General features: G+C 49.4%; 1 protein-coding gene across 1 annotated transcript in view; it reads left to right on the top strand.

Annotated features, from left to right (window-relative positions):
* Positions 1–24,261, top strand: part of fam184ab (family with sequence similarity 184 member Ab) — a 126,750-nt gene that overhangs the window by 25,994 nt on the left and 76,495 nt on the right. The window contains exons 6-8 of the mRNA XM_066677780.1: positions 10,249–10,371; positions 19,976–20,137; positions 21,690–21,811. Of these exons, the coding sequence (XP_066533877.1) occupies positions 10,249–10,371; positions 19,976–20,137; positions 21,690–21,811 (407 nt within the window). The remainder of the gene's footprint in view (positions 1–10,248; positions 10,372–19,975; positions 20,138–21,689; positions 21,812–24,261) is intronic.

The following is a 24,261-nucleotide window of genomic DNA, read 5'->3' as shown; positions in this document are numbered from 1 at the left end:
GGGTTTCCTCCGGGTGACTGTCTGTGAGGAGTGTGGTGTGTTCTCTCTGTGTCTGCGTGGGTTTCCTCCAGGTGACTGTCTGTGAGGAGTGTGGTGTGTTCTCCCTGTGTCTGTGTGGGTTTCCTCCGGGTGACTGTCTGTGAGGAGTGTGGTGTGTTCTCCCTGTGTCTGCGTGGGTTTCCTCCGGGTGACAGTCTGTGAGGAGTGTGGTGTGTTCTCTCTGTGTCTGCGTGGGTTTCCTCCGGGTGACTGTCTGTGAGGAGTGTGGTGTGTTCTCCCTGTGTCTGTGAGGAGTATGGTGTGTTCTCTCTGTGTCTGCGTGGGTTTCCTCCGGGTGACTGTCTGTGAGGAGTGTGGTGTGTTCTCTCTGTGTCTGCATGGGTTTCCTCCGGGTGACTGTCTGTGAGGAGTGTGGTGTGTTCTCCCTGTGTCTGCGTGGGTTTCCTCCGGGTGACTGTCTGTGAGGAGTATGGTGTGTTCTCCCTGTGTCTGTGTGTGTGCATGCGTGTGTGTGTGTGTGTGTGTGTGTGTGTGTGTGTGTGTGTTGCCCTGTGAAGGACTGGCACCCACTCCAGGGCCAGTCCTTCACAGGGCAACACACACCCAGTAAATCCAGGTAGGCTCCGAACCCACCGCGACCCTGAACTGGATAAGGGTTACAGACAGTGAATTAATAATTAATAGTAATATAAAGCAGCTAATTTTGCTTGTAAAATTACCTTCCAGTGGAATAAGACCAACCAGAAAAAAAAAGTATGATTTCCATCAGGTTTGGGGTTGTTGTACTTGTATCTAATGCCATGTTTTTCTAAACTCGACTGCACATTTCAGTATTGATTGGCCCTGTGTAGATGCAGTGCTCAGGCCTCGGCCCCTCCGCTCTCAGACTGTACCCGTGCCCTCATGGTCGATATGTGTAATGTGGCAGTTAGGATATTCAGCCCAAGGCTCATTGATGTGCGAGGGGAGTGAAGGCGAACCTTTGTGAACAGAGCCCACAGAAGAGCTACTGAAGCCCACACTGCTGAAAGAGCTAATGCTGCTGTGATAGAAAGGGGTCTGTGTTCATATCAGTGAGCTTTGGGCGCCCAGGACCTTGTTGCTCCTGTTGTATTCCCTTGGACCAGTTTTTTTGGCAGGAACTAACCTCTGAACCATGGGAACATCCCAAAGCACTATGACCATCAGATCCTCACGCTGAGCAATTCTCTTGCTTCCAACATCAACCTCAAGCACAGCCTGGTCAGCCACAGCCTGACATGTCCCACTCCTTCAACACGGGGCACGGTAACCAGATAATCAGTGTTCACTCAGTCACCTCAGTGGTTTTAATCTAATGGCCGATGCCCTGTTATTTGCCTTCCTAACAGAAGTCCTTCTCCAGCTCACTTCCACTACCCCGACACCCAATACACTGCATAACACTGTGTTCTGTTGGGATGAGACCAGAGACTGGCTTGGACATGACTAGCCTGTCTGTTTTGATATCTTCAGCCGATAGCATATGAAAAGAGAAGCCCACAAAACCGTGCGTGATTGGCTCAGCCAAGATGCAATCTGTCATCTGTCTCTCCACCACACTCCTGCCAAACTCGCCACACATCGCACTCCAAAAGCTCCACAAACCCTCTCATCCACTGGCAATTAGACATCGCACACAGCAGCTCTCTGATGAGTACGGGCGAGTGAAATGACTTTCTCTAAACAATTGGGCAGACGGAAATAGCCTTTGGTCACAGATGCTAGTGCACCGTCAGGTCACTTATTTCAGCTGCTCTCTAATGAGGAAACTACAGTCTGAGGTCAAAACGCAAACTAACATTGGATACTTGAAACTTACTTGTGTGTTTTCTGATTCTAAGTGGGGATTAGTCTACAAGACTACGCTCTTATCTCTTTAAAATAAGGAGAGACTTACTCAGACCTTTCCACAGTGTCCCGAGTGCATCTCCTGTCCTCATTTAACTGTGTGGTGTGTCGCTGATGTTGATGCTAAATGCTTATTTTGACCAACAGGACGCTTGGAAGAGGACTATAATAAACACATCCACTGTGTTAATGGTTCCTCTGATTAAACACAACAGGGGTCAGCTCTGACCACTCGAGAACCCGCTCTGAATTATCTCTCGCTGTCATGGTTGGCAGCAACGAGGAGGACGGCGTATGTGCAAGTAATTACCTTTATTAAAACAAACAAACGGCAAGCACAACTAAGAACAATTAATATGAAAATAAACAGGAAACAAAAACGTGAAAACAGAAAACAACCAATCGAGCGATGTGAGAGAGACCTGGACAAACGCAATCACACTCGCAGTCACTCAGAAACAAACAGTGTCTCCAACAGGACAGAAAGCACTGTGCATCATTTCTACAGTAATAAAACACATGGAGCACACAGAGGTATTTCACTCTGCACAGTCTGAATATGCACGCACCAGGACTCCCCTATCCACAGAGTTACATACGGAGAAACTCTGCCATATCATTTTACTTCAGATTGGGAAGGTAAAACCCTAGGGGTCTTGACTGGAGAGGCTACCCCAAAACTAAAAGTCATACTAATGTCTTGGAAACATTTAAATTGGCGTAAAATAATAAAAATCTGGTGTCTAACGAAGAAGGATTAACCTCAACGTAGTCTCAGCCACAGACGCTCCACCCACATGGCTCTGCCAGTTGAATTCTGATTGGCTCTCTGTACATCGGCATATACACACTTCCTCTTGTCCTGGGTCTTACTGGTCCCATATGAATCATGAAGACTGCCTCCTCCTACACGTCAGGCCAGATTGGTAGACTTGTGATTGGTCCTTTTCCTTGGAGAGCCTGGCAATGCGAGACTAACTCCACAGTCACAGAGGGTGGGTGTTCCACACTTTCACCTCCACCCACGAGCTGACTGACCCTGTTCAGTGAGGAGCGGGACTTTCTTCGTGTTAACGTTAAGAGTTTTAGTATTCGCTATTCGATCAGTGGCCTGTTTTTAAATCCCCCTGGTTTTTCTCAAAGAGGTCAAACACTGGCTCTTAGGGGCGGGGCACAGGGGGTCTTTCTGCATGTTTTTAAGAACTGCTCATAGCTCCATGTCTCCATTTCCTGTTGCTAAGCAACTATGTTGTATCTGTCAGTCAGCTGCGCTAGCTGAATGTTGTTATTCACCCTCTTATAAAGTCTTCTGTCGTGCATGTCCAGAAGCTTGTAGACCTGCTCGTCTGATGTATCTTCAGAAAACAGCCGTCTCAATAGGACGTTTCTCCCATCAAGTTTTTGAGAACGCTTTACACTAGGTGTTGGAACATTTGTGTCAGGGGGGTACCGTCTGTTCTGCTTGCTTTACCACAGATCCAGCCCCTATGATCACTGAGGATCTCAGAAAATACTCATCCAACATCAGCATCTGACCTTTCCTGTGCAGTCAGATCTGTAATGGGGGATCTGGGGGTCTGCTTGTGCCACAACAGATCCAACCCCCTGGACTCTCCAAATCTGAACTTCGGAAAAATTAGGGACACCCCTGGTGATGAACAACTTTAAACTCCAAACAGGAGGGGACGATTCTCACACACTGTGGTACTCAAGGAATACAGGATTGCAATGCCCCTGAGCGAGGGGACAATCTTGTTCCTTGCAAATACTTGGAACCCCAGGTTGGCCTTGCCCTTAAGCGAGGGGACAATCCCGCACCCTGTGGTACACGGGCAGTCCAGGGTGGATTTGCCCTTAAGGAAGAGGAAAATCCCAATCCCTGTGGAACCAGGGAAATCCAAGGCAGCCTTGATCTTGAGGGAGGGGACAACCCTGGGTCATGTACTCCTAGGGAATTCAGGGTTGCCTTGCCTTTGACGGAGGGCTCAATCCTCCCTCTCTGCAGAACCCAAACCACCTCTGGCAAGTTTGAAGTTGCCTCTCGAGGTTGCATGTTCATGTTGCACAGGTTGTGAGTATTGTTCCCTCGCTTAAGGGCAAGGCCTCCCTTTCCATCAAGTTGTTCATCAATGGCAGTCCCTCGCTTCCGAGTTTCAGAATTTCTTGAGTCCCGGGAGTTGGATCTGTGATTAATTCTTGATCACAAGCTCCACTCCGACTCACAAAGCTATTGTATTAAATTCCATCCCAAAGAAAGCAGTTCAACTGCCCTGCAACCCATTGCTAAGAGGCTTCAACACCTTTAGCCCACACTTGACATTGAGTGTGATAACGTGAGGCAGTCATTCCGCTGACTTTGCTCACTCATGTGGGCAGCTGAACACCTGCACCTTAAAGTGTCAGCAGAGATTCGCCTGTCTCTGCACTAAAGACCTGCAGGAACACTGATCCTGGATCTCCACAGACAGGGACGTGGGGGCTTTGGGCCTGGGGGGGTTCCTAGATGTGACCATGCCACGAAGCTCTGTATCTCATTACTGCAGAGTAGCTTTTGGCTTATCTTCCACTGCCTGCCACTCTCAGAAATGGAAATGCAGAGTGAAAAATCGAGGTGCTGGATGAATAATGAAGGAGAGGGGCTTACGCCGGAGCGAGACGCTGACTCACTGCCGTGTACAGAGGCAGTGTGACGAGCACTTCACCGGCCTGTTTTAGACTCAGTTCCGGGCCGCTCCGTCTCTTCCCCATTCTCTTCTTTCATCTCCCCTGGTCCAGGTGGGAGGAGCATTGAGCAGTTTTTCAGCCACATCCAAAAAAAGGGGCTGTGACTCACCTCTTCAGTGACAAAACATGAACCGAGGGAGCAGGGGTGGGCAGCGCGGTAATGTGATATCGTCATCATGATTAATTACATCAGAAGCTTTTATTAGTGCAGGTGTGGAGCTTAATCAATGACATACAGATCTGAAACTGTATTTTAAACCTTTGAATTATATTTGTCTCAATTTTGAACATTTGAATAAAATTTGTCTGAATATTTCATTCATTCATTCATTCATTATCTGTAACCCTTATCCAGTTCAGGGTCGCAGTGGGTCCAGAGCCTACCTGGAATCATTGGGTGCAAAGCACCCTGGAATACACCCTGGAGGGGGCGCCAGTCCTTCACAGGGCAACACAGACACACACACACATTCACTCACACACTCACACCTACAGACAGTTTTTGAGTCGCCAATCCACCTACCAATGTGTGTTTTTGGACTGTGGGGAAAAAACCAGAGCACCCGGAGGAAACCCACGCAGACACAGAGAGAACACACCACACTCCTCACAGACAGTCACCCGGAGGAAACCCACGCAGACACAGAGAGAACACACCACACTCCTCACAGACAGTCACCCGGAGGAAACCCATGCAGACACAGGGAGAACACACCACACTCCTCACAGACAGTCACCCGGAGGAAACCCACGCAGACACAGGGAGAACACACCACACTCCTCACAAACAGTCACCCGGAGGAAACCCACGCAGACACAGGGAGAACACACCACACTCCTCACAGACAGTCACCCGGAGGAAACCCATGCAGACACAGAGAGAACACACCACACTCCTCACAGACAGTCACCCGGAGGAAACCCATGCAGACACAGAGAGAACACACCACACTCCTCACAGACAGTCACCCGGGAATCGAACCCGCAACCTCCAGGTCCCTGGAGCTGTGTGACTGCGACACTACCTGCTGCACCACCATGCTGCCCTTTCTGAATTTTTTATTGTTTTAATTATTTTTATATGGCATTTGATAAACTTGAAATTTTAAAGTGGTGAAATATTCAGATTTGAAAAAATTCCAATAAAAATAAATTCAGAGTAAAAACTAAATCAGATTTAAAAAATACAAACCCATAAACTCAAGTCTAAAAAATACATTTTTAGCAAAAATATGACTCTAGGGCAGAATAATTCCAACCAGTGTGTTTCTCAGGAAAAGTAATCTTCCACAGAGAGTTTGAATGCAGTATTAACCAATCACAGTGCCCTCTTCTCAAAGCCACCAATCACAGAGCAGTCTCATGCCGTCCAAACCCCTGCCCTGAGCCCTAAGTGCTCTTTTGAAGTGAGCACTTTAATGACAGTGTGAACGTGAACAAAAGGGGCGCACTATTGAAGCGATGAAAGTCTGAGAGTAGAACTGAGACACACTCCACCTCGTCGTGTCCATCACTGTGGCTCTAACACCGTTAGCGACGTGTTTAGACGAGCTCTGCTCAACGTTACAGTGTTTTACTGGACGTTCTGAGAGAAACATGTTGAGATTTTATCATAAACTCTTATCCATATGTGGAGGTGTATCTGTGACACTTTGACTGAAAGTCAGCGCCTCTGTCCATGACCCACACCAACACCGTTACAGTTTAGTTAAACAGACACACTCCAGATAAACGGCCCGATGGCAGTTCAGTCCGTGTTTGTCCAGTTAAACACAGCGATCCATTTCTCTGTGGACGTTTACTCTCCCGCTGATTGACCTCTAGCCTAGATTCACATTTTTGTCGTCTGTATTTTTTTGACTTGAATTTGAGTCTGTATTTTTTTTTATATGTTTTTATTTTTTTACTCTGTATTTTAATATTCTGGGTATTTTTTAATGTGAATTTTTCAACTCTGAATATTTCTCCCCCCTCAAAATTTCAGGTTTATGAAATACCATACAAAACTATTTCAAATATAAAATATAAAATATAGGGCAGCACGGTGGTTTAGAGGTGAGTACGTACGCCTCTCAGCGCAGGGGTCTTGGGTTCAAGTCCCATCTGGGTGGAGTTTTCATGTTCTCCCTGTGTCTGCGTGGGTTTCCTCCCACAGTCCACAACCATGGAGGGTAGGTGAATTGGCTTCTGGTCCTGGTGTGTGAGTGAATGTCTGTATGTGTGAGTGAATGAGTGTGTGCCCAGATATGGATTGGCGCTGCGTCCTGGGTGAAAACCTAGCGCCCGATGCAGTCCTCCAGGTGGACGGTCGTTCCTGGTCGAGAGTATGCTGTCGCTGATTTAGCTCCGTATGCAGTTGCTGTCTGAAAGAGTTGTAGTTTAGACTTAGACCCGTTTTAAAGAAACCTGCAAACAACAACCAGTAGCTTCATGAAGTCAGGTGAAAACTGCAAAGACCTGATAGCACGTTAATGCTAACACTCTGTGGATAATGGATCATAATGTGCTTCGTGAACGTCACTTTATCAATGGCTTTGTAACCCTTCTCATTGTAGCCCATGACAATTCGTGTGGCCCTTTTCACACCTCCAGACAGGTCCAACACGTTCCCACAAGTCTTAATAAAGAACTGCTTTGGTCAAAACCCCACAGCAGCGCCTGTTCCTTTAAATGATAACGAGCCGCTCGCTGTTCACCCCGACCCTGAGCGCACAGCAGTGAGGAGCAGAAGCTCTGCTCGTGCTGCAGGATGTAAACCAAGTCGTTCAGAAATCTCCATTTCAGACAAACCTGCTTCCAGTGGAGGTGACTAAATTGCCTCATCCAGGACACTCAGGAGCAGCTACACATGAGTTCAAGGTCACCATGTCCAGTGAGTCTTTGCAGGGTTATAACGCCCCCCAGCACTGGACTGTGAGGCAGAGGACCTGTGTTTTCTGGAGTGACGGAGCTGTGTTTGTAATCATCCGACATCAGTATCTGATCTCACTAATGCTCTCATGGCTAAGTGCACTCACAGCAGGGTTTCAGCAGAGTAGCTTAGATCCCTCTGAGAAGAGCCGAGGCTATTACTGTAGTGAGCGCAGTGCTAACTCCTCATTCATAACCTTCAGTTGTGTTCTAGACCGTGATCAGATCCTGCACAGGAACCGGTCAGTCTTTAGATTGGGATTTCTTCAGAACCAGGGGTGTAAGGTAGCATCGAGGAGGAGGATGATATCACATTCGGTTTAGAAAGTTATTTAAAGCAGTTGCGATCGGCCGATTTTACTCCCACTAGCACGTCACGCTCCTGCCCTGATTAGCGTCGCAGCTGCTTCCACGCTGCAGTGGAAACTGAAGGGGAAATGGAGATGGAGGAAGCCCTGTTGTGTGGCAACACGGCACTCGGAGTAGACGGTCACTCTGATACAGGGAATCCATAGTTTTGAATGGAGTCGAGACGTGAGCACAGTACATGATTACACCCCTATTCCAAACTGTATTGCGTTCTCACGTGTCCTGGGGGCTAGTCGTGGCCTAAAGGCTACTGAAGCAGGCTTGGAACTGAAGGGTTATCAGAACGAAAGGCAGGAAAACAAGAGCGGGAGTGAAGGAGCATCCCTCAACATCCACGGCTGAAGTGCCTTTGAGCAAGACACCGAAACCCAAACTGCTCCCCGGGTGCAGAGTTGGCAGCCTGTAGGTCCGTAGCGTCCGACCACGCCTACAATGGAGGAATGATTCAGACGCCTTGAGTCTGAGTGAGCGTGCTCTGTCTTTCTTGGGAGATAGCGGAGGGGAGGTCTGGAGATCAGTGCTACGCCCCCCTCCTGTCATGAACTCTCTCTTGGTCAGACTCACCCTCTGCTACATTCAGCCCCATGAAGCATGTGCGGGGTCACATTTGCATATTTGTGTGCTTGGAAGTTCGGGAGGCAGTGAATTATGCACCGCTCGCCTGCTGTACTCCGCACACAGGCCTGAGAAGCATCAATTATTCATCAGCGTGACGTGCGTAGGGTCTCTGTCTCTCTCACGTCCACTCCTCTCCGCGGGGAGGGCTTTCACTTTGGTGCTTTTCAGAAAATGTGGATCTGATTGGGTGAGGACTGTCCGCTGGGTTCGGTGTGAGCTGCGGACGCCGGGGGAGGGGTGAATGGGATGATAATGTCTTCTTCATCTACAGAGTCTTGCTGCTAACACTTCAAACTCAGTCCAAATCACGGCGGAGCATCCAGAGTGTGTTCCTCTCCGGAGGATTCCAGCCCCAATTACACACCACTTTGCTGTGTTTTGCACTCATTTCTACCAACACTTATTCACGTCAGTTCTGTGGATTCACACAAATCTGTAAATCTGAGTTAACGGCTTTGTTTCTTTATTATTGATATTTTATTCTAATGAATGTAATTAAAGCTGCGGCTCGGCAGGAAGGTTATAATTTACAGTAATTGCACCGGTATTTCATCTTTACACCTTAGCTATCAAACCCAAAAACTGACAGATGTTCAAACCCTCCAATTAATAACCACATCTTTCCGAGCGGCGCTCCTTCACTCATGCGTATCACAGCGCTGGCGTCATCCTCTGGTAGAAATATATCTAAGTGTAGGTGAACACATTAGTTCTTTAAACAGTAAACACAGTTCTGGGTTTTAATCAAACATCTGTGACACGCTTTGGTCAAAACACCACAAGGATCAAACCCCACAGCAGTGTTCAGCCCTGTTCAGAACGCCCTGTTCCTTTAAATGATAATGAGCCGCTCGCTGTTCACCCCGACCCCGAGCGCACAGCAGTGAGGAGCGAGGAGCAGAAGCTCTGGTTTTTAGTTGTTTTCACTTTGTTCTCTTTCTTCTCCGTTTTTACTCAGTGCTCTTATTTCTCCGCGCTCGTTGTGTCTGTTTCACTGAGTTTAACCTCGTCTTTGCGCTCTCACAAACACGGGTCCAGCGCTGTGATTGGACAGACTCAGACGAGGGGGCGGGGCCATTGTAAAGTCTCTGTACTTGACGTCAGAAGAGGAGCAGGATCAGAACGGCTGGTTTTATCCCGTGTTTTCTGACTCAGATCAGTTGTCTTGTTTCACAGTGTGTGTGTTGGTGGGCTCCAGATCCCCACATGTGCAGTTTTTCATGATAGTTCCCCTTTAAAGATCCTCATGCATATGAAGAGTGTCGCAGTGAAAGTGATTTATAGCTCTGTTTCCTCTTTTCTAATATTGTTTTGCGGGGAAAAGTGCTCACCTTCATTATCGAGCACAGCGCTTATTAATCTCTGCATAAGAACCCATTTGTTGTTTTGAGGTAAACTTGGGGCGCTCCTTTATCATTTTTCTGAATATATATTAAACATTCTCCCACAGGCGCTGCCTTCATGAGTCACTCTTCAATGACATTTTACATTAAACACTGTGTAGATTTAGATGTGGAATGATTATTTTGAAGCACAGACATCTGTTAGATGTTTTATACAAACCTTAGTTACTATTGGAATTAATTATTACATTTTGTCTGCAGAGAGCAGTCCACCGACCAAAAACATCCAGCCGACAGCGTCCTGTGGATGGCATCCTATGAGCGCTCTCCTGTTGGCTATGTCCTTTGGACTATATCCTGTGTGTGTGTGTGTGTCCACAGCTGTTTCTCACTGTGGTGTTGTGTTGTTCCTCAGGAGATGGAGCAGCAGTTTGAGAGGGAACGCAGTTCTCTGGAGGAGCAGAAGAAGCGACTGCGAGAGCAGCTGGACGTCCTGAGGGAAGAGCTCACTGTCAAGCTCAACATGGCCAACAATGAGGTGAGAACACCTACAGATCTGCTCTCTGTGTCTGTGTCTCTGTGTCTGTCAGAGCTGTGTCTGTGTCTGTGTCTGTCGGAGCTGTGTCTCTGTGTCTGTTGGAGCTGTGTCTGTCGGAGCTGTGTCTCTGTGTCGGTCGGAGCTGTGTCTCTGTGTCGGTCGGAGCTGTGTCTGTGTCTCTGTGTCTGTGTCTGTCGGAGCTGTGTCTCTGTGTCGGTCGGAGCTGTGTCTGTGTCTCTGTGTCTGTGTCTGTCGGAGCTGTGTCTCTGTGTCTGTTGGAGCTGTGTCTGTCGGAGCTGTGTCTCTGTGTCGGTCGGAGCTGTGTCTGCTGGAGCTGTGTCTCTGTGTCGGTCGGAGCTGTGTCAGCTGGAGCTGTGTCCCTGTGTCTGTTGGAGCTGTATCTGCTGGAGCTGTGTCTCTGTGTCTGTTGGAGCTGTGTCTGTCGGAGCTGTGTCTATCGGAGCTGTGTCTCTGTGTCTGTCGGAGCTGTGTCTGTTGCAGCTGTGTCTCTGTGTCTGCTGGAGCTGTGTCTCTGTGTCAGTTGGAGCTGTGTCTGTTGGAGCTGTGTCTGTCGGAGCTGTGTCTCTGTGTCTACCGGAGCTGTGTCTCTGTGTCTGTTGGAGCTCTGTCTGTCGGAGCTGTGTCTCTGTGTCTGTCGGAGCTGTGTCTCTGTGTCTGTCGGAGCTGTGTCTGTCGGAGCTGTGTCAGCTGGAGCTGTGTCCCTGTGTCTGTTGGAGCTGTATCTGCTGGAGCTGTGTCTCTGTGTCTGTTGGAGCTGTGTCTATCGGAGCTGTGTCTCTGTGTCTGTCGGAGCTGTGTCTGTTGCAGCTGTGTCTCTGTGTCTGCTGGAGCTGTGTCTCTGTATCAGTTGGAGCTGTGTCTGTTGGAGCTGTGTCTGTCGGAGCTGTGTCTCTGTGTCTGCCGGAGCTGTGTCTCTGTGTCTGTTGGAGCTGTGTCTATCGGAGCTGTGTCTCTGTGTCTGTCGGAGCTGTGTCTCTGTGTCTGTCGGAGCTGTGTCTATCGGAGCTGTGTCTCTGTGTCTGTTGGAGCTGTGTCTATCGGAGCTGTGTCTCTGTGTCTGTTGGAGCTGTGTCTATCGGAGCTGTGTCTCTGTGTCTGTCGGAGCTGTGTCTATCGGAGCTGTGTCTCTGTGTCTGTTGGAGCTGTGTCTATCGGAGCTGTGTCTCTGTGTCTGTTGGAGCTGTGTCTATCGGAGCTGTGTCTCTGTGTCTGTCGGAGCTGTGTCTATCGGAGCTGTGTCTCTGTGTCTGTTGGAGCTGTGTCTATCGGAGCTGTGTCTCTGTGTCTGCCGGAGCTGTGTCTGTCGGAGCTGTGTCTCTGTGTCTGTTGGAGCTGTTTCTGTCGGAGCTGTGTCTCTGTGTCTGTCGGAGCTGTGTCTCTGTGTCTGTCGGAGCTGTGTCTGTTGGAGCTGTATCTGCTGGAGCTATGTCTCTGTGTCTGTTGGAGCTGTGTCTGTCGGAGCTGTGTCTATCGGAGCTGTGTCTCTGTGTCTGTCGGAGCTGTGTCTGTTGCAGCTGTGTCTCTGTGTCTGCTGGAGTTGTGTCTCTGTGTCAGTTGGAGCTGTGTCTGTTGGAGCTGTGTCTGTCGGAGCTGTGTCTCTGTGTCTGCCGGAGCTGTGTCTCTGTGTCTGTTGGAGCTGTGTCTATCGGAGCTGTGTCTCTGTGTCAGTTGGAGCTGTGTCTCTTGGAGCTGTGTCTATCGGAGCTGTGTCTCTGTGTCTGCCGGAGCTGTGTCTGTCGGAGCTGTGTCTCTGTGTCTGTTGGAGCTGTGTCTGTCGGAGCTGTGTCTCTGTGTCTGTCGGAGCTGTGTCTCTGTGTCTGTCGGAGCTGTGTCTGTCGGAGCTGTGTCTGTCGGAGCTGTGTCTGTCGAAGCTGTGACTGTTGGAGCTGTGTCTGCTGGAGCTGTGTCTCTGTGTCTGTTGGAGCTGTGTCTGCTGGAGCTGTGTCTCTGTGTCTGTCGGAGCTGTGTCTGCTGGAGCTGTGTCTGCTGGAGCTGTGTCTCTGTGTCTGTCGGAGCTGTGTCTGCTGGAGCTGTGTCTGCTGGAGCTGTGTCTCTGTGTCTGTCGGAGCTGTGTCTGTTGGTGTCTCTGTGTCTGTTGGAGCTGTGTCTCTGTGTCTGTTGGAGCTGTGTCTCTGTGTCAGTCGGAGCTGTGTCTCTGTGTCAGTCGGAGCTGTGTCTGTTGGAGCTGTGTCTCTGTGTCTGTTGGAGCTGTGTCTCTGTGTCTGTTGGAGCTGTGTCGCTGTGTCTCTGTGTCAGTCGGAGCTGTGTCTCTATGTCTCTCGGAGCTGTGTCTGCTGGAGCTGTGTCCCTGTGTCTGCTGGAGCTGTGTCTCTGTGTCTGTTGGAGCTGTGTCTATCGGAGCTGTGTCTCTGTGTCTGTCGGAGCTGTGTCTCTGTGTCTGCCAGAGCTGTGTCTGTCGGAGCTGTGTCTCCGTGTCTGTTGGAGCTGTGTCGGTCGGAGCTGTGTCTCTGTGTCTGTCGGAGCTGTGTCTCTGTGTCGGTCGGAGCTGTGTCGGTCGGAGCTGTGTCTGTCGGAGCTGTGTCTGTCGGAGCTGTGTCTGTCGGAGCTGTGTCTCTGTGTCTGCTGGAGCTGTGTCTCTGTGTCTGTTGGAGCTGTGTCTCTGTGTCTGTCGGAGCTGTGTCTGCTGGACCTGTGTCTCTGTGTCTGTCGGAGCTGTGTCTCTGTGTCTGTGTGTCTGTGTCTGTCAGAGCTGTGTCTCTGTGTCTGTCGGAGCTGTGTCTCTGTGTCGGTCAGAGCTGTGTCTGCTGGAGCTGTGTCTCTGTGTCTGTTGGAGCTGTGTCTGCTGGAGCTGTGTCCCTGTGTCGGTCGGAGCTGTGTCTGCTGGAGCTGTGTCCCTGTGTCTGTCGGAGCTGTGTCTCTGTGTCTGTCGGAGCTGTGTCTGTTGGAGCTGTGTCTGCTGGAGCTGTGTCCCTGTGTCTGTCGGAGCTGTGTCTCTGTGTCTGTCGGAGCTGTGTCTGTTGGAGCTGTGTCTGTTGGAGCTGTGTCTCTGTGTCAGTTGGAGCTGTGTCTGTTGCAGCTGTGTCTCTGTGTCTGTTTCAGCTTTGTCTCTGTGTCTGTTGGAGCTGTGTCTCTGTGTCAGTCGGAGCTGTGTTTGTTGGAGCTGTGTCTCTGTGTCTGTTGGAGCTGTGTCTGTTGGAGCTGTGTCTCTGTTTCTGTTGGAGCTGTGTCTCTATTTCTGTTGGAGCTGTGTCTCTGTGTCTGTTGGAGCTGTGTCTCTGTGTCTGTTTCAGCTTTGTCTCTGTGTCTGTTTCAGCTTTGTCTCTGTGTCTGTTGCAGCTGTGTCTCTGTGTCTGTTTCAGCTTTGTCTCTGTGTCTGTTGGAGCTGTGTCTCTATTTCTGTTGGAGCTGTGTCTTTGTGTCTGTTGCAGCTGTGTCTCTGTGTCTGTTTCAGCTTTGTCTCTGTGTCTGTTGGAGCTGTGTCTCTGTGTCTGTTGGAGCTGTGTCTCTGTGTCTGTTGGAGCTGTGTCTCTGTGTCTGTTGGAGCTGTGTCTCTATTTCTGTTGGAGCTGTGTCTCTGTGTCTGTTGGGGCTGTGTCTCTGTTTCTGTTGGAGCTGTGTCTCTGTTTCTGTTGGAGCTGTGTCTCTGTGTCTGTTGGAGCTGTGTCTGTTGGAGCTGTGTCTCTATTTCTGTTGGAGCTGTGTCTCTGTGTCTGTTGGGGCTGTGTCTCTGTTTCTGTTGGAGCTGTGACTTTTGGAGCTGTGTCTCTGTTTCTGTTGGAGCTGTGTCTCTATTTCTGTTGGAGCTGTGTCTCTGTGACTGTTGGAGCTGTGTCTGTTGGAGCTGTGACTGTTGGAGCTGTGTCTCTGTTTCTGTTGGAGCTGTGTCTCTGTGTCTGTTGGAGCTGTGACTGTTGGAGCTGTGTCTCTGTTTCTGTTGGAGCTGTGTCTCTATTTCTGTTGGAGCTGTGTCTCTGTGACTGTTGGAGCTGTGTCTGTTGGAGCTGTAACTGTTGGAGCTGTGTCTCTGTTTCTGTTGGAGCTGTGTCTCTATTTCTGTTGGAGCTGTGTCTATATTTCTGTTGGGGCTGTGTCTCTGTTTCTGTTGGAGCTGTGTCTCTGTGACTGTTGGAGCTGTGTCTGTTGGAGCTGTGTCTATATTTCTGTTGGAGCTGTGTCTCTGTGTCTGTTGGAGCTGTGACTGTTGGAGCTGTGTCTCTGTTTCTGTTGGAGCTGTGTCTCTGTGTCTGTTGGAGCTGTGTCTCTATTTCTGTTGGAGCTGTGTCTCTGTGACTGTTGGAGCTGTGTCTCTGTGTCTGTCGGAGCTGTGTCTGCTGGACCTGTGTCTCTGTGTCTGTGTGTCTGTGTCTGTCAGAGCTGTGTCTCTGTGTCTGTCGGAGCTGTGTCTCTGTGTCGGTCGGAGCTGTGTCTGCTGGAGCTGTGTCTCTGTGTCTGTCGGAGCTGTGTCTGCTGGAGCTGTGTCCCTGTGTCGGTCGGAGCTGTGTCTGCTGGAGCTGTGTCCCTGTGTCTGTCGGAGCTGTGTCTCTGTGTCTGTCGGAGCTGTGTCTGTTGGAGCTGTGTCTGTTGGAGCTGTGTCTCTGTGTCAGTTGGAGCTGTGTCTGTTGGAGCTGTGTCTCTGTGTCAGTTGGAGCTGTGTCTGTTGCAGCTGTGTCTCTGTGTCTGTCTCAGCTTTGTCTCTGTGTCTGTTGGAGCTGTGTCTCTGTGTCAGTCGGAGCTGTGTTTGTTGGAGCTGTGTCTCTGTGTCTGTTGGAGCTGTGTCTGTTGGAGCTGTGTCTCTGTTTCTGTTGGAGTTGTGTCTCTATTTCTGTTGGAGCTGTGTCTCTGTGTCTGTTGGAGCTGTGTCTCTGTGTCTGTTTCAGCTTTGTCTCTGTGTCTGTTTCAGCTTTGTCTCTGTGTCTGTTGCAGCTGTGTCTCTGTGTCTGTTTCAGCTTTGTCTCTGTGTCTGTTGGAGCTGTGCCTCTATTTCTGTTGGAGCTGTGTCTCTGTGTCTGTTGCAGCTGTGTCTCTGTGTCTGTTTCAGCTTTGTCTGTTGCAGCTGTGTCTCTGTGTCTGTTTCAGCTTTGTCTCTGTGTCTGTTGGAGCTGTGTCTCTGTGTCTGTTGGAGCTGTGTCTCTGTGTCTGTTGGAGCTGTGTCTCTGTGTCTGTTGGAGCTGTGTCTCTATTTCTGTTGGAGCTGTGTCTCTGTGTCTGTTGGGGCTGTGTCTCTGTTTCTGTTGGAGCTGTGTCTCTGTTTCTGTTGGAGCTGTGTCTCTGTGTCTGTTGGAGCTGTGACTGTTGGAGCTGTGTCTCTGTTTCTGTTGGAGCTGTGTCTCTGTGTCTGTTGGAGCTGTGTCTCTGTGTCTGTTGGAGCTGTGTCTCTGTTTCTGTTGGAGCTGTGTCTCTATTTCTGTTGGAGCTGTGTCTCTGTGACTGTTGGAGCTGTGTCTGTTGGAGCTGTGACTGTTGGAGCTGTGTCTCTGTGTCTGTTGGAGCTGTGTCTCTGTGTCTGTTGGAGCTGTGTCTCTATTTCTGTTGGAGCTGTGTCTCTGTGTCTGTTGGGGCTGTGTCTCTGTTTCTGTTGGAGCTGTGACTGTTGGAGCTGTGTCTCTGTTTCTGTTGGAGCTGTGTCTCTATTTCTGTTGGAGCTGTGTCTCTGTGACTGTTGGAGCTGTGTCTGTTGGAGCTGTGACTGTTGGAGCTGTGTCTCTGTTTCTGTTGGAGCTGTGTCTCTGTGTCTGTTGGAGCTGTGACTGTTGGAGCTGTGTCTCTGTTTCTGTTGGAGCTGTGTCTCTATTTCTGTTGGAGCTGTGTCTCTGTGACTGTTGGAGCTGTGTCTGTTGGAGCTGTGACTGTTGGAGCTGTGTCTCTGTTTCTGTTGGAGCTGTGTCTCTATTTCTGTTGGAGCTGTGTCTCTGTGACTGTTGGAGCTGTGTCTGTTGGAGCTGTGTCTATATTTCTGTTGGGGCTGTGTCTCTGTTTCTGTTGGAGCTGTGTCTCTGTGACTGTTGGAGCTGTGTCTGTTGGAGCTGTGTCTATATTTCTGTTGGAGCTGTGTCTCTGTGTCTGTTGGAGCTGTGTCTCTATTTCTGTTGGAGCTGTGTCTCTGTGACTGTTGGAGCTGTGTCTCTGTTTCTGTTGGAGCTGTGTCTCTGTTTCTGTTGGAGCTGTGTCTCTGTGTCTGTTGGAGCTGTGACTGTTGGAGCTGTGTCTCTGTTTCTGTTGGAGCTGTGTCTCTGTGTCTGTTGGAGCTGTGTCTCTATTTCTGTTGGAGCTGTGTCTCTGTGACTGTTGGAGCTGTGTCTCTGTGTCTGTCGGAGCTGTGTCTGCTGGACCTGTGTCTCTGTGTCTGTCGGAGCTGTGTCTCTGTGTCTGTGTGTCTGTGTCTGTCAGAGCTGTGTCTCTGTGTCTGTTGGAGCTGTGCCTGTCGGAGCTGTGTCTCTGTGTCGGTCGGAGCTGTGTCTGCTGGAGCTGTGTCTCTGTGTCTGTCGGAGCTGTGTCTGCTGGAGCTGTGTCCCTGTGTCGGTCGGAGCTGTGTCTGCTGGAGCTGTGTCCCTGTGTCTGTCGGAGCTGTGTCTCTGTGTCTGTCGGAGCTGTGTCTGTTGGAGCTGTGTCCCTGTGTCTGTCGGAGCTGTGTCTCTGTGTCTGTCGGAGCTGTGTCTGTTGGAGCTGTGTCTCTGTGTCTGTTGGAGCTGTGTCAGTTGCAGCTGTGTCTCTGTGTCTGTTTCAGCTTTGTCTCTGTGTCTGTTGGAGCTGTGTCTCTGTGTCAGTCGGAGCTGTGTTTGTTGGAGCTGTGTCTCTGTGTCTGTTGGAGCTGTGTCTCTATTTCTGTTGTAGCTGTGTCTCTGTGTCTGTTGGAGCTGTGTCTCTGTGTCTGTTTCAGCTTTGTCTCTGTGTCTGTTTCAGCTTTGTCTCTGTGTCTGTTGCAGCTGTGTCTCTGTGTCTGTTTCAGCTTTGTCTCTGTGTCTGTTGGAGCTGTGTCTCTATTTCTGTTGGAGATGTGTCTCTGTGTCTGTTGCAGCTGTGTCTCTGTGTCTGTTTCAGCTTTGTCTGTTGCAGCTGTGTCTCTGTGTCTGTTTCAGCTTTGTCTCTGTGTCTGTTGGAGCTGTGTCTGTTGGAGCTGTGTCTCTGTGTCTGTTGGAGCTGTGTCTCTGTGTCTGTTGGAGCTGTGTCTCTGTGTCTGTTGGAGCTGTGTCTCTGTGTCTGTTGGGGCTGTGTCTCTGTTTCTGTTGGAGCTGTGTCTCTGTTTCTGTTGGAGCTGTGTCTCTGTGTCTGTTGGAGCTGTGACTGTTGGAGCTGTGTCTCTGTTTCTGTTGGAGCTGTGTCTCTGTGTCTGTTGGAGCTGTGTCTCTGTGTCTGTTGGAGCTGTGTCTCTATTTCTGTTGGAGCTGTGTCTCTGTGTCTGTTGGGGCTGTGTCTCTGTTTCTGTTGGAGCTGTGACTGTTGGAGCTGTGTCTCTGTTTCTGTTGGAGCTGTGTCTCTATTTCTGTTGGAGCTGTGTCTCTGTGACTGTTGGAGCTGTGTCTGTTGGAGCTGTGACTGTTGGAGCTGTGTCTCTGTTTCTGTTGGAGCTGTGTCTCTATTTCTGTTGGAGCTGTGTCTCTGTGACTGTTGGAGCTGTGTCTGTTGGAGCTGTGACTGTTGGAGCTGTGTCTCTGTCTCTGTTGGAGCTGTGTCTCTATTTCTGTTGGAGCTGTGTCTCTGTGACTGTTGGAGCTGTGTCTGTTGGAGCTGTGTCTATATTTCTGTTGGGGCTGTGTCTCTGTTTCTGTTGGAGCTGTGTCTCTGTGACTGTTGGAGCTGTGTCTGTTGGAGCTGTGTCTATATTTCTGTTGGAGCTGTGTCTCTGTGTCTGTTGGAGCTGTGACTGTTGGAGCTGTGTCTCTGTTTCTGTTGGAGCTGTGTCTCTGTTTCTGTTGGAGCTGTGTCTCTGTTTCTGTTGGAGCTGTGTCTCTGTGTCTGTTGGAGCTGTGTCTCTGTGTCTGTTGGAGCTGTGTCTCTATTTCTGTTGGAGCTGTGTCTCTATTTCTGTTGGAGCTGTGTCTCTGTGACTGTTGGAGCTGTGTCTCTGTGTCTGTTGGAGCTGTGTCTCTGTGTCTGTTGGAGCTGTGTCTCTGTGTCTGTTGGGGCTGTGTCTCTGTGTCTGTTGGAGCTGTGTCTCTGTGTCTGTTGGAGCTGTGTCTCTGTGTCTGTTGGAGCTGTGACTGTTGGAGCTGTGTCTCTGGGTTGTGCAGACGGGTGTGGGTTCTGTTTCTGAGTGATTAATTTCACTGCTGCGTGTTTAGCGTCTCATTACCCTCACTGGGCTTTAATAGGCTCTCTGCTCCCAGAGCTGACTCTCTCTGCCCCACTGCTGCTGCAGACAGTAGAGGAATAGCCTTTTTGGTGTTAGCCATTACTGTCCTTTCAGTGACACTCCCTGTGAACCCTGTGTTTTAAAGACTTTAGAAGTGCATAAGGTGTTACATAACAAATATAATACATTGTAATATCTGTTTAAGCTTGTATTTTTGCTAACATATTTATATAATTGTACGCTAGACATGTACAAACAGGGTGTATGACTGTTTAATTTCAGCTTATAACATCATTCGTTAAGAACACTGTAAAACGAGGGCAATTAATTTCTGTGAAATGAGGTCCAGCTGCTGCAATTTCCTCCAGTGAAGGTCCAAACTTCATTAAGTCTCAATAACAACTTATAGACACCGCTACATCCATCAGTTACAGTCAACAGCATTTCAAATAGTTTCAGGAAGATTTATTTTCAATTTTCACACACACACACACACACTAGTCTCGTCCGGCACAGTGTAAACACACAGTTATAATCACCGATCAGAAAATCCCCTGCAGAATCGACTGAAGGCTGAAAGTTGGGCCACATCTAGCCTGGATAAAAGATGAGATATGGTTGGTCATGGAGTCATACAGCTACCTTATAGCATCCTGCAGCACATTTACCCACAGATGATGTAACAGCTGGGCCTGTAGATCCTGCACACTCTTATGTTGCTGAAGCTGATGCCAGCTCGAGTTGTTTAGTTTCATAGCTCTTGCTACCTGACAAGCCACGGAAATGGATCAGACATTCTTGAGAAACATTTGCTGTGGGCGAGCGTTACCCCAGATCATCCCACCAGCAGGGGGCAGTATGTCGCTCCACAGCAAAGGCAGGATTCAAGCACTTACCGCGAGACCTCTGCTCGAACCAGACACCGTCAGATCCCAAATAGAACCTAGATTTGTGGCTAAAGACAATACAGTTCCAGTTCGTAGCAGTCCAGGACACATCTGTTCCTAACAGCTTGGTCCGGACAGCCTCGATTATGGGCAATTTGTCGAAATCATCCTGCTTCTCAGTGAAATTCTGTCAACTGGGCAAAATGTCTTTGAGTGTGTTCAGCAGTCATTGATCTCTTCACTACGAAAGTAGCCTCTGAGTGTCTTTTTATAGGGCGCCCAGTGTCTAATCAGACCACAGCTGTAATCATTTGCATATTTGCCAGAGACATATTTGCATGCTGAGTTTGGAGTTCTCTGGGTGCATTATTGTTTTGTCAATGGCGGTATGTCCTCTTCAGGTATGTGCTTATGCCATTCTAACCTTTCTCTCTCTCTCTCTCAGGTGAGTCGTCTACAGGAGATGGTGAAGGAGGGAGAGCAGAGACTGGGCTCTGCAAAGGGACACATCTGCAGCCTGAAGGACGCTCAGGAGAAGCTTCTAGAAGAGCTTGATGCTACCCGTGCCAGACTGAGAGAAACAACAAATCTCCTCACAGCTCTGCAGGTCAGAACTCTGCACTCTGCTGACCACTTTGACTGATGCTTCATGTTGGTCGTGGTGCTATGAGAAAAATTACACATTAAAGCATGTAATAGCATTAAGAAAATAAAGAGCAGTGTCAACAAGCTTTTGACACACTCCTCTATGGAATTTCCTTCAAGGTTCGGGGCAGATCAACCGTGAAAAGACTATCTGAATGACCGTGACGCTGGCTAGCCTAACAGTTCCTATCCGCACTTATCAGCAGCATGGGAAAGGCAGTAGCTTGTTAGCTAGCCGTAATGAGGTAGCAGTACCTAACTCACTGATGCTGGTTAGTACCAGGTTAGTTCTTCGAGCTGGGGATGTCTAGGAACTTAAAGGTGCACTAGGCAGTTTCTGTGTCATTGTAGTTCACCTACCTAGCTGCCAGAGGTCACACATCTCAGATTCTGGACACTGCACTACTACATTCAAGTTATGCGACCTCTAGAGGCAGAGCAGGGGAAGCATAACAGCGAAGACGTCCAGAGTGTGATAGGCAGAGAACGCACTTGTGCTGACGTTGTATCAGTGGGGGACCACTGATCTGCTGTGGCTACCACATATCCAGCAGAGTCCCCGAGGCTCAGAAGCAGGCAAATCTCCAACCTGGAGGAACAGGGAGGCCTTGCCCTTAAGCGAGGGAGTGCCTCGCACTAAAATCGCAATCCCAGAGACCACCATCAATTCACCAGAAGTGGTGTGTGAACCAAGTTTCTTCAGGTGGTGGGTCATCAGTCCATATAACATGAGTTGATGGTGGTTCCGCAGATCGGGAGCTAGTCCCTCGCTTAAGGGCAAGGCTCCAGGTTGGAGTTCCCCCACCTGTTTTGAGTTATGTGAAGCAAGGATGGAGGTATATGGGGGGGGGGGGGATTTCTGTCTGCTGTGAAGTGTAGCCCACTTGTCAGTCATGTGCTCCTCTTCTCATGAATACCGATGTTGATGACAGCTGCGACTCGAGTGACACGTGTGACAAGGGTCGTGCTAAATTATGCATGCTGACGGTGTGGTAGCAGGGTGGCGGAGGTACATCATTAGCGGGAGCTCTTCATACCTGAACATCTCGTTGTCTTGACCAGCCCCCGTTGTGAATGTGTGTGGGGGCTGGAGCTGCCAGTCTGGAGCAGAGCTCTGGTGCAAATGAGGATGGATGGGTCCAGGACTGCTTCATATTTCCTGCTCTGACTTACCTCTTTCAGCCTCTAAGGCTTGATGGATGGCTGCGGATAAGAAAGACCCTCCCAGCTCTTCTTTTCCCTTCTGTGGTGGAATTAGCTGGGGTCCAGTATTGAATTTCTAGAAAGGCGCTATATAAGTGTAACACTAAATAAAATATTACCTCGTTAAGAAAAACCAAAACAAGCCTCAGCATACTGCTCCAAACCTGCGGGAGTGAAACCGAGGCGCTGCAGACAGATGGCATTGATTCTATCATTTTAAATGTTTCTGATGAAATGGCCAATGGTTTTTAGGGACTCAGTATATGACTAATCCTCAACACTCACCTTTTCTTTCCTCTCCACCTCAACAGGGAGAGATGGAGACTCAGAAACAGCAGCATGACGCCAAACTTATCTCCACCAAAGAGGAGGAGAAGCTCAAAATGGATAAAATGGCCCTGGAGCTGGAGCTGAAGTGGACAGAGACACTAAGGTACGTGTGCGACGTGTTTAAAAGTGTTTGCATTGGACTGTGCCATTTCGTATCGCTTGAGATAATATCGTCAAATAATTTAAAACAATATCAAAAGTCTATATTGTGATAAGAGTGATGTTCTGACTTGTTTACGTAATGACATCATGCAGTTACCCATGATACGGCCGGCGTTCTTTATACAAGTCGTTTAGACACGGTGAAGTACGGTGGAAAGTGTCTCTGTGGCAGAGGAATCTGCTCCAAAAAAAGGGGAGTGACTTTTGTGGAGGGTGTTTGGTTACAAAATAATCAATGTACAATAAACCATGGTGTTATGTAAAAATATATTTGAGTTCATATAATTATTAGTGGCGGCACGGTGGTGCAGCAGGTAGTGTCTCTGTCACAGCTCCAGGGTCCTGGAGGTTGTGGGTTGGGTGACTGTCTGTGAGGAGTGTGGTGTGTTCCCCCTGTGTCTGCGTGGGTTTCCTCCGGGTGACTGTCTGTGAGGAGTGTGGTGTGTTCTCCCTGTGTCTGCGTGGGTTTCCTCCGGGTGACTGTCTGTGAGGAGTGTGGTGTGTTCTCTCTGTGTCTGAGTGGGTTTCCTCCGGGTGACTGTCTGTGAGGAGTGTGGTGTGTTCTCTCAGTGTCTGCGTGGGTTTCCTCCGGGTGACTGTCTGTGAGGAGTGTGGTGTGTTCCCACTGTGTCTGCGTGGGTTTCCTCCGGGTGACTGTCTGTGAGGAGTGTGGTGTGTTCTCCCTGTGTCTGCGTGGGTTTCCTCCGGGTGACTGTCTGTGAGGAGTGTGGTGTGTTCTCTCTGTGTCTGCGTGGGTTTCCTCCGGGTGACTGTCTGTGAGGAGTGTGGTGTGTTCTCTCTGTGTCTGCGTGGGCTTCCTCCGGGTGACTGTCTGTGAGGAGTGTGGTGTGTTCTCTCTGTGTCTGAGTGGGTTTCCTCCGGGTGACTGTCTGAGGAGTGTGGTGTGTTCTCCCTGTGTCTGCATGGGTTTCCTCCGTGTGACTGTCTGTGAGGAGTTGGTGTGTTCTCCCTGTGTCTGCGTGGGTTTCCTCCGGGTGACTGTCTGTGTGGAGTTGGTGTGTTCTCCCTGTGTCTGCGTGGGTTTCCTCCGGGTGACTGTCTGTGAGGAGTTGGTGTGTTCTCCCTGTGTCTGCATGGGTTTCCTCCGGGTGACTGTCTGTGAGGAGTTGGTGTGTTCTCCCTGTGTCTGCGTGGGTTTCCTCCGGGTGACTGTCTGTGTGGAGTTGGTGTGTTCTCCCTGTGTCTGCGTGGGTTTCCTCCGGGTGACTGTCTGTGAGGAGTTGGTGTGTTCTCCCTGTGTCTGCATGGGTTTCCTCCGGGTGACTGTCTGTGAGGAGTTGGTGTGTTCTCCCTGTGTCTGCGTGGGTTTCCTCCGGGTGACTGTCTGTGTGGAGTTGGTGTGTTCTCCCTGTGTCTGCATGGGTTTCCTCCAGGTGACTGTCTGTGAGGAGTGTGGTGTGTTCTCTCTGTGTCTGCATGGGTTTCCTCCGGGTGACTGTCTGTGAGGAGTGTGGTGTGTTCTCCCTGTGTCTGTGTGGGTTTCCTCCAGGTGACTGTCTGTGAGGAGTGTGGTGTGTTCTCCCTGTGTCTGCATGGGTTTCCTCCGGGTGCTCTGGTTTCCCCCCACAGTCCAAAAACACACATCGATAGGTGGAATGGTGAATCAAAATTGTCCGTAGGTGTGAGTGTGTGTTGCCCTTTGAAGGACTGGCGCCCCCTCCAAGGTGTGTTCCCGCCTTGCGCCCAGAGATTCCGGGTAGGCTCCGGACCCACCGTCGCCCTGAACTGGATACAGACAATGAATTAATAAATAATAGTAATGTCAAGTTTATTTTGTTGCAATAGTGTGTTTTTGAAATTAATAATTTTTATTCAGTGTTGTGTTCATATCACCAAAATATCATTATCTCCAAAATGCCCTGAAATATTGTGATATTATTTTAGGGCAATATCGCTCACCCCTAGTGCAGCTGTAATTTTTCTTTCCCGTACCTGAGCTCTCTCTCTCTCCCGGGCTGTGTTAAAGACAGATAACCCTGTGTTATACCAGTTCTAACTGCTATAGGAAATCTGTCACTGCCTCCGAAGGCCCTGATGATCTAATTCACTCTCAGTAGGAGTGCACTGCTCACTAGTGCTGCAGCACCTTCGTAGAGGACGAATGACTCATGTAAAATTATAATATATCCCTCAAAATAGTAGAAGGAAAAATGTTCGCTGTATGAATACGAGCTCATAAATCAGGGCTCTGACTATAACTGAAGGGTCCGGGATTAAACAGCTGGACCAGAGCCAGAGCCTCACACTGGGCCAGATGTTCATAAGAGCGCAGACACAGTGGGAACTGTGACTCCATGTGACCGCAATATGTGCTCGCAGTGTGTATAAATGTAACATTCAGTTCTCCTTACACTGTGGTATGTCACATGA

This window comes from Hoplias malabaricus, chromosome 7, assembly GCF_029633855.1.
Source record: "Hoplias malabaricus isolate fHopMal1 chromosome 7, fHopMal1.hap1, whole genome shotgun sequence".
NCBI classification, from domain to species: domain Eukaryota; kingdom Metazoa; phylum Chordata; class Actinopteri; order Characiformes; family Erythrinidae; genus Hoplias; species Hoplias malabaricus.
Note: the sequence above shows the minus strand (reverse complement) of the source record. Positions and strands in the feature narration are given on the sequence as shown.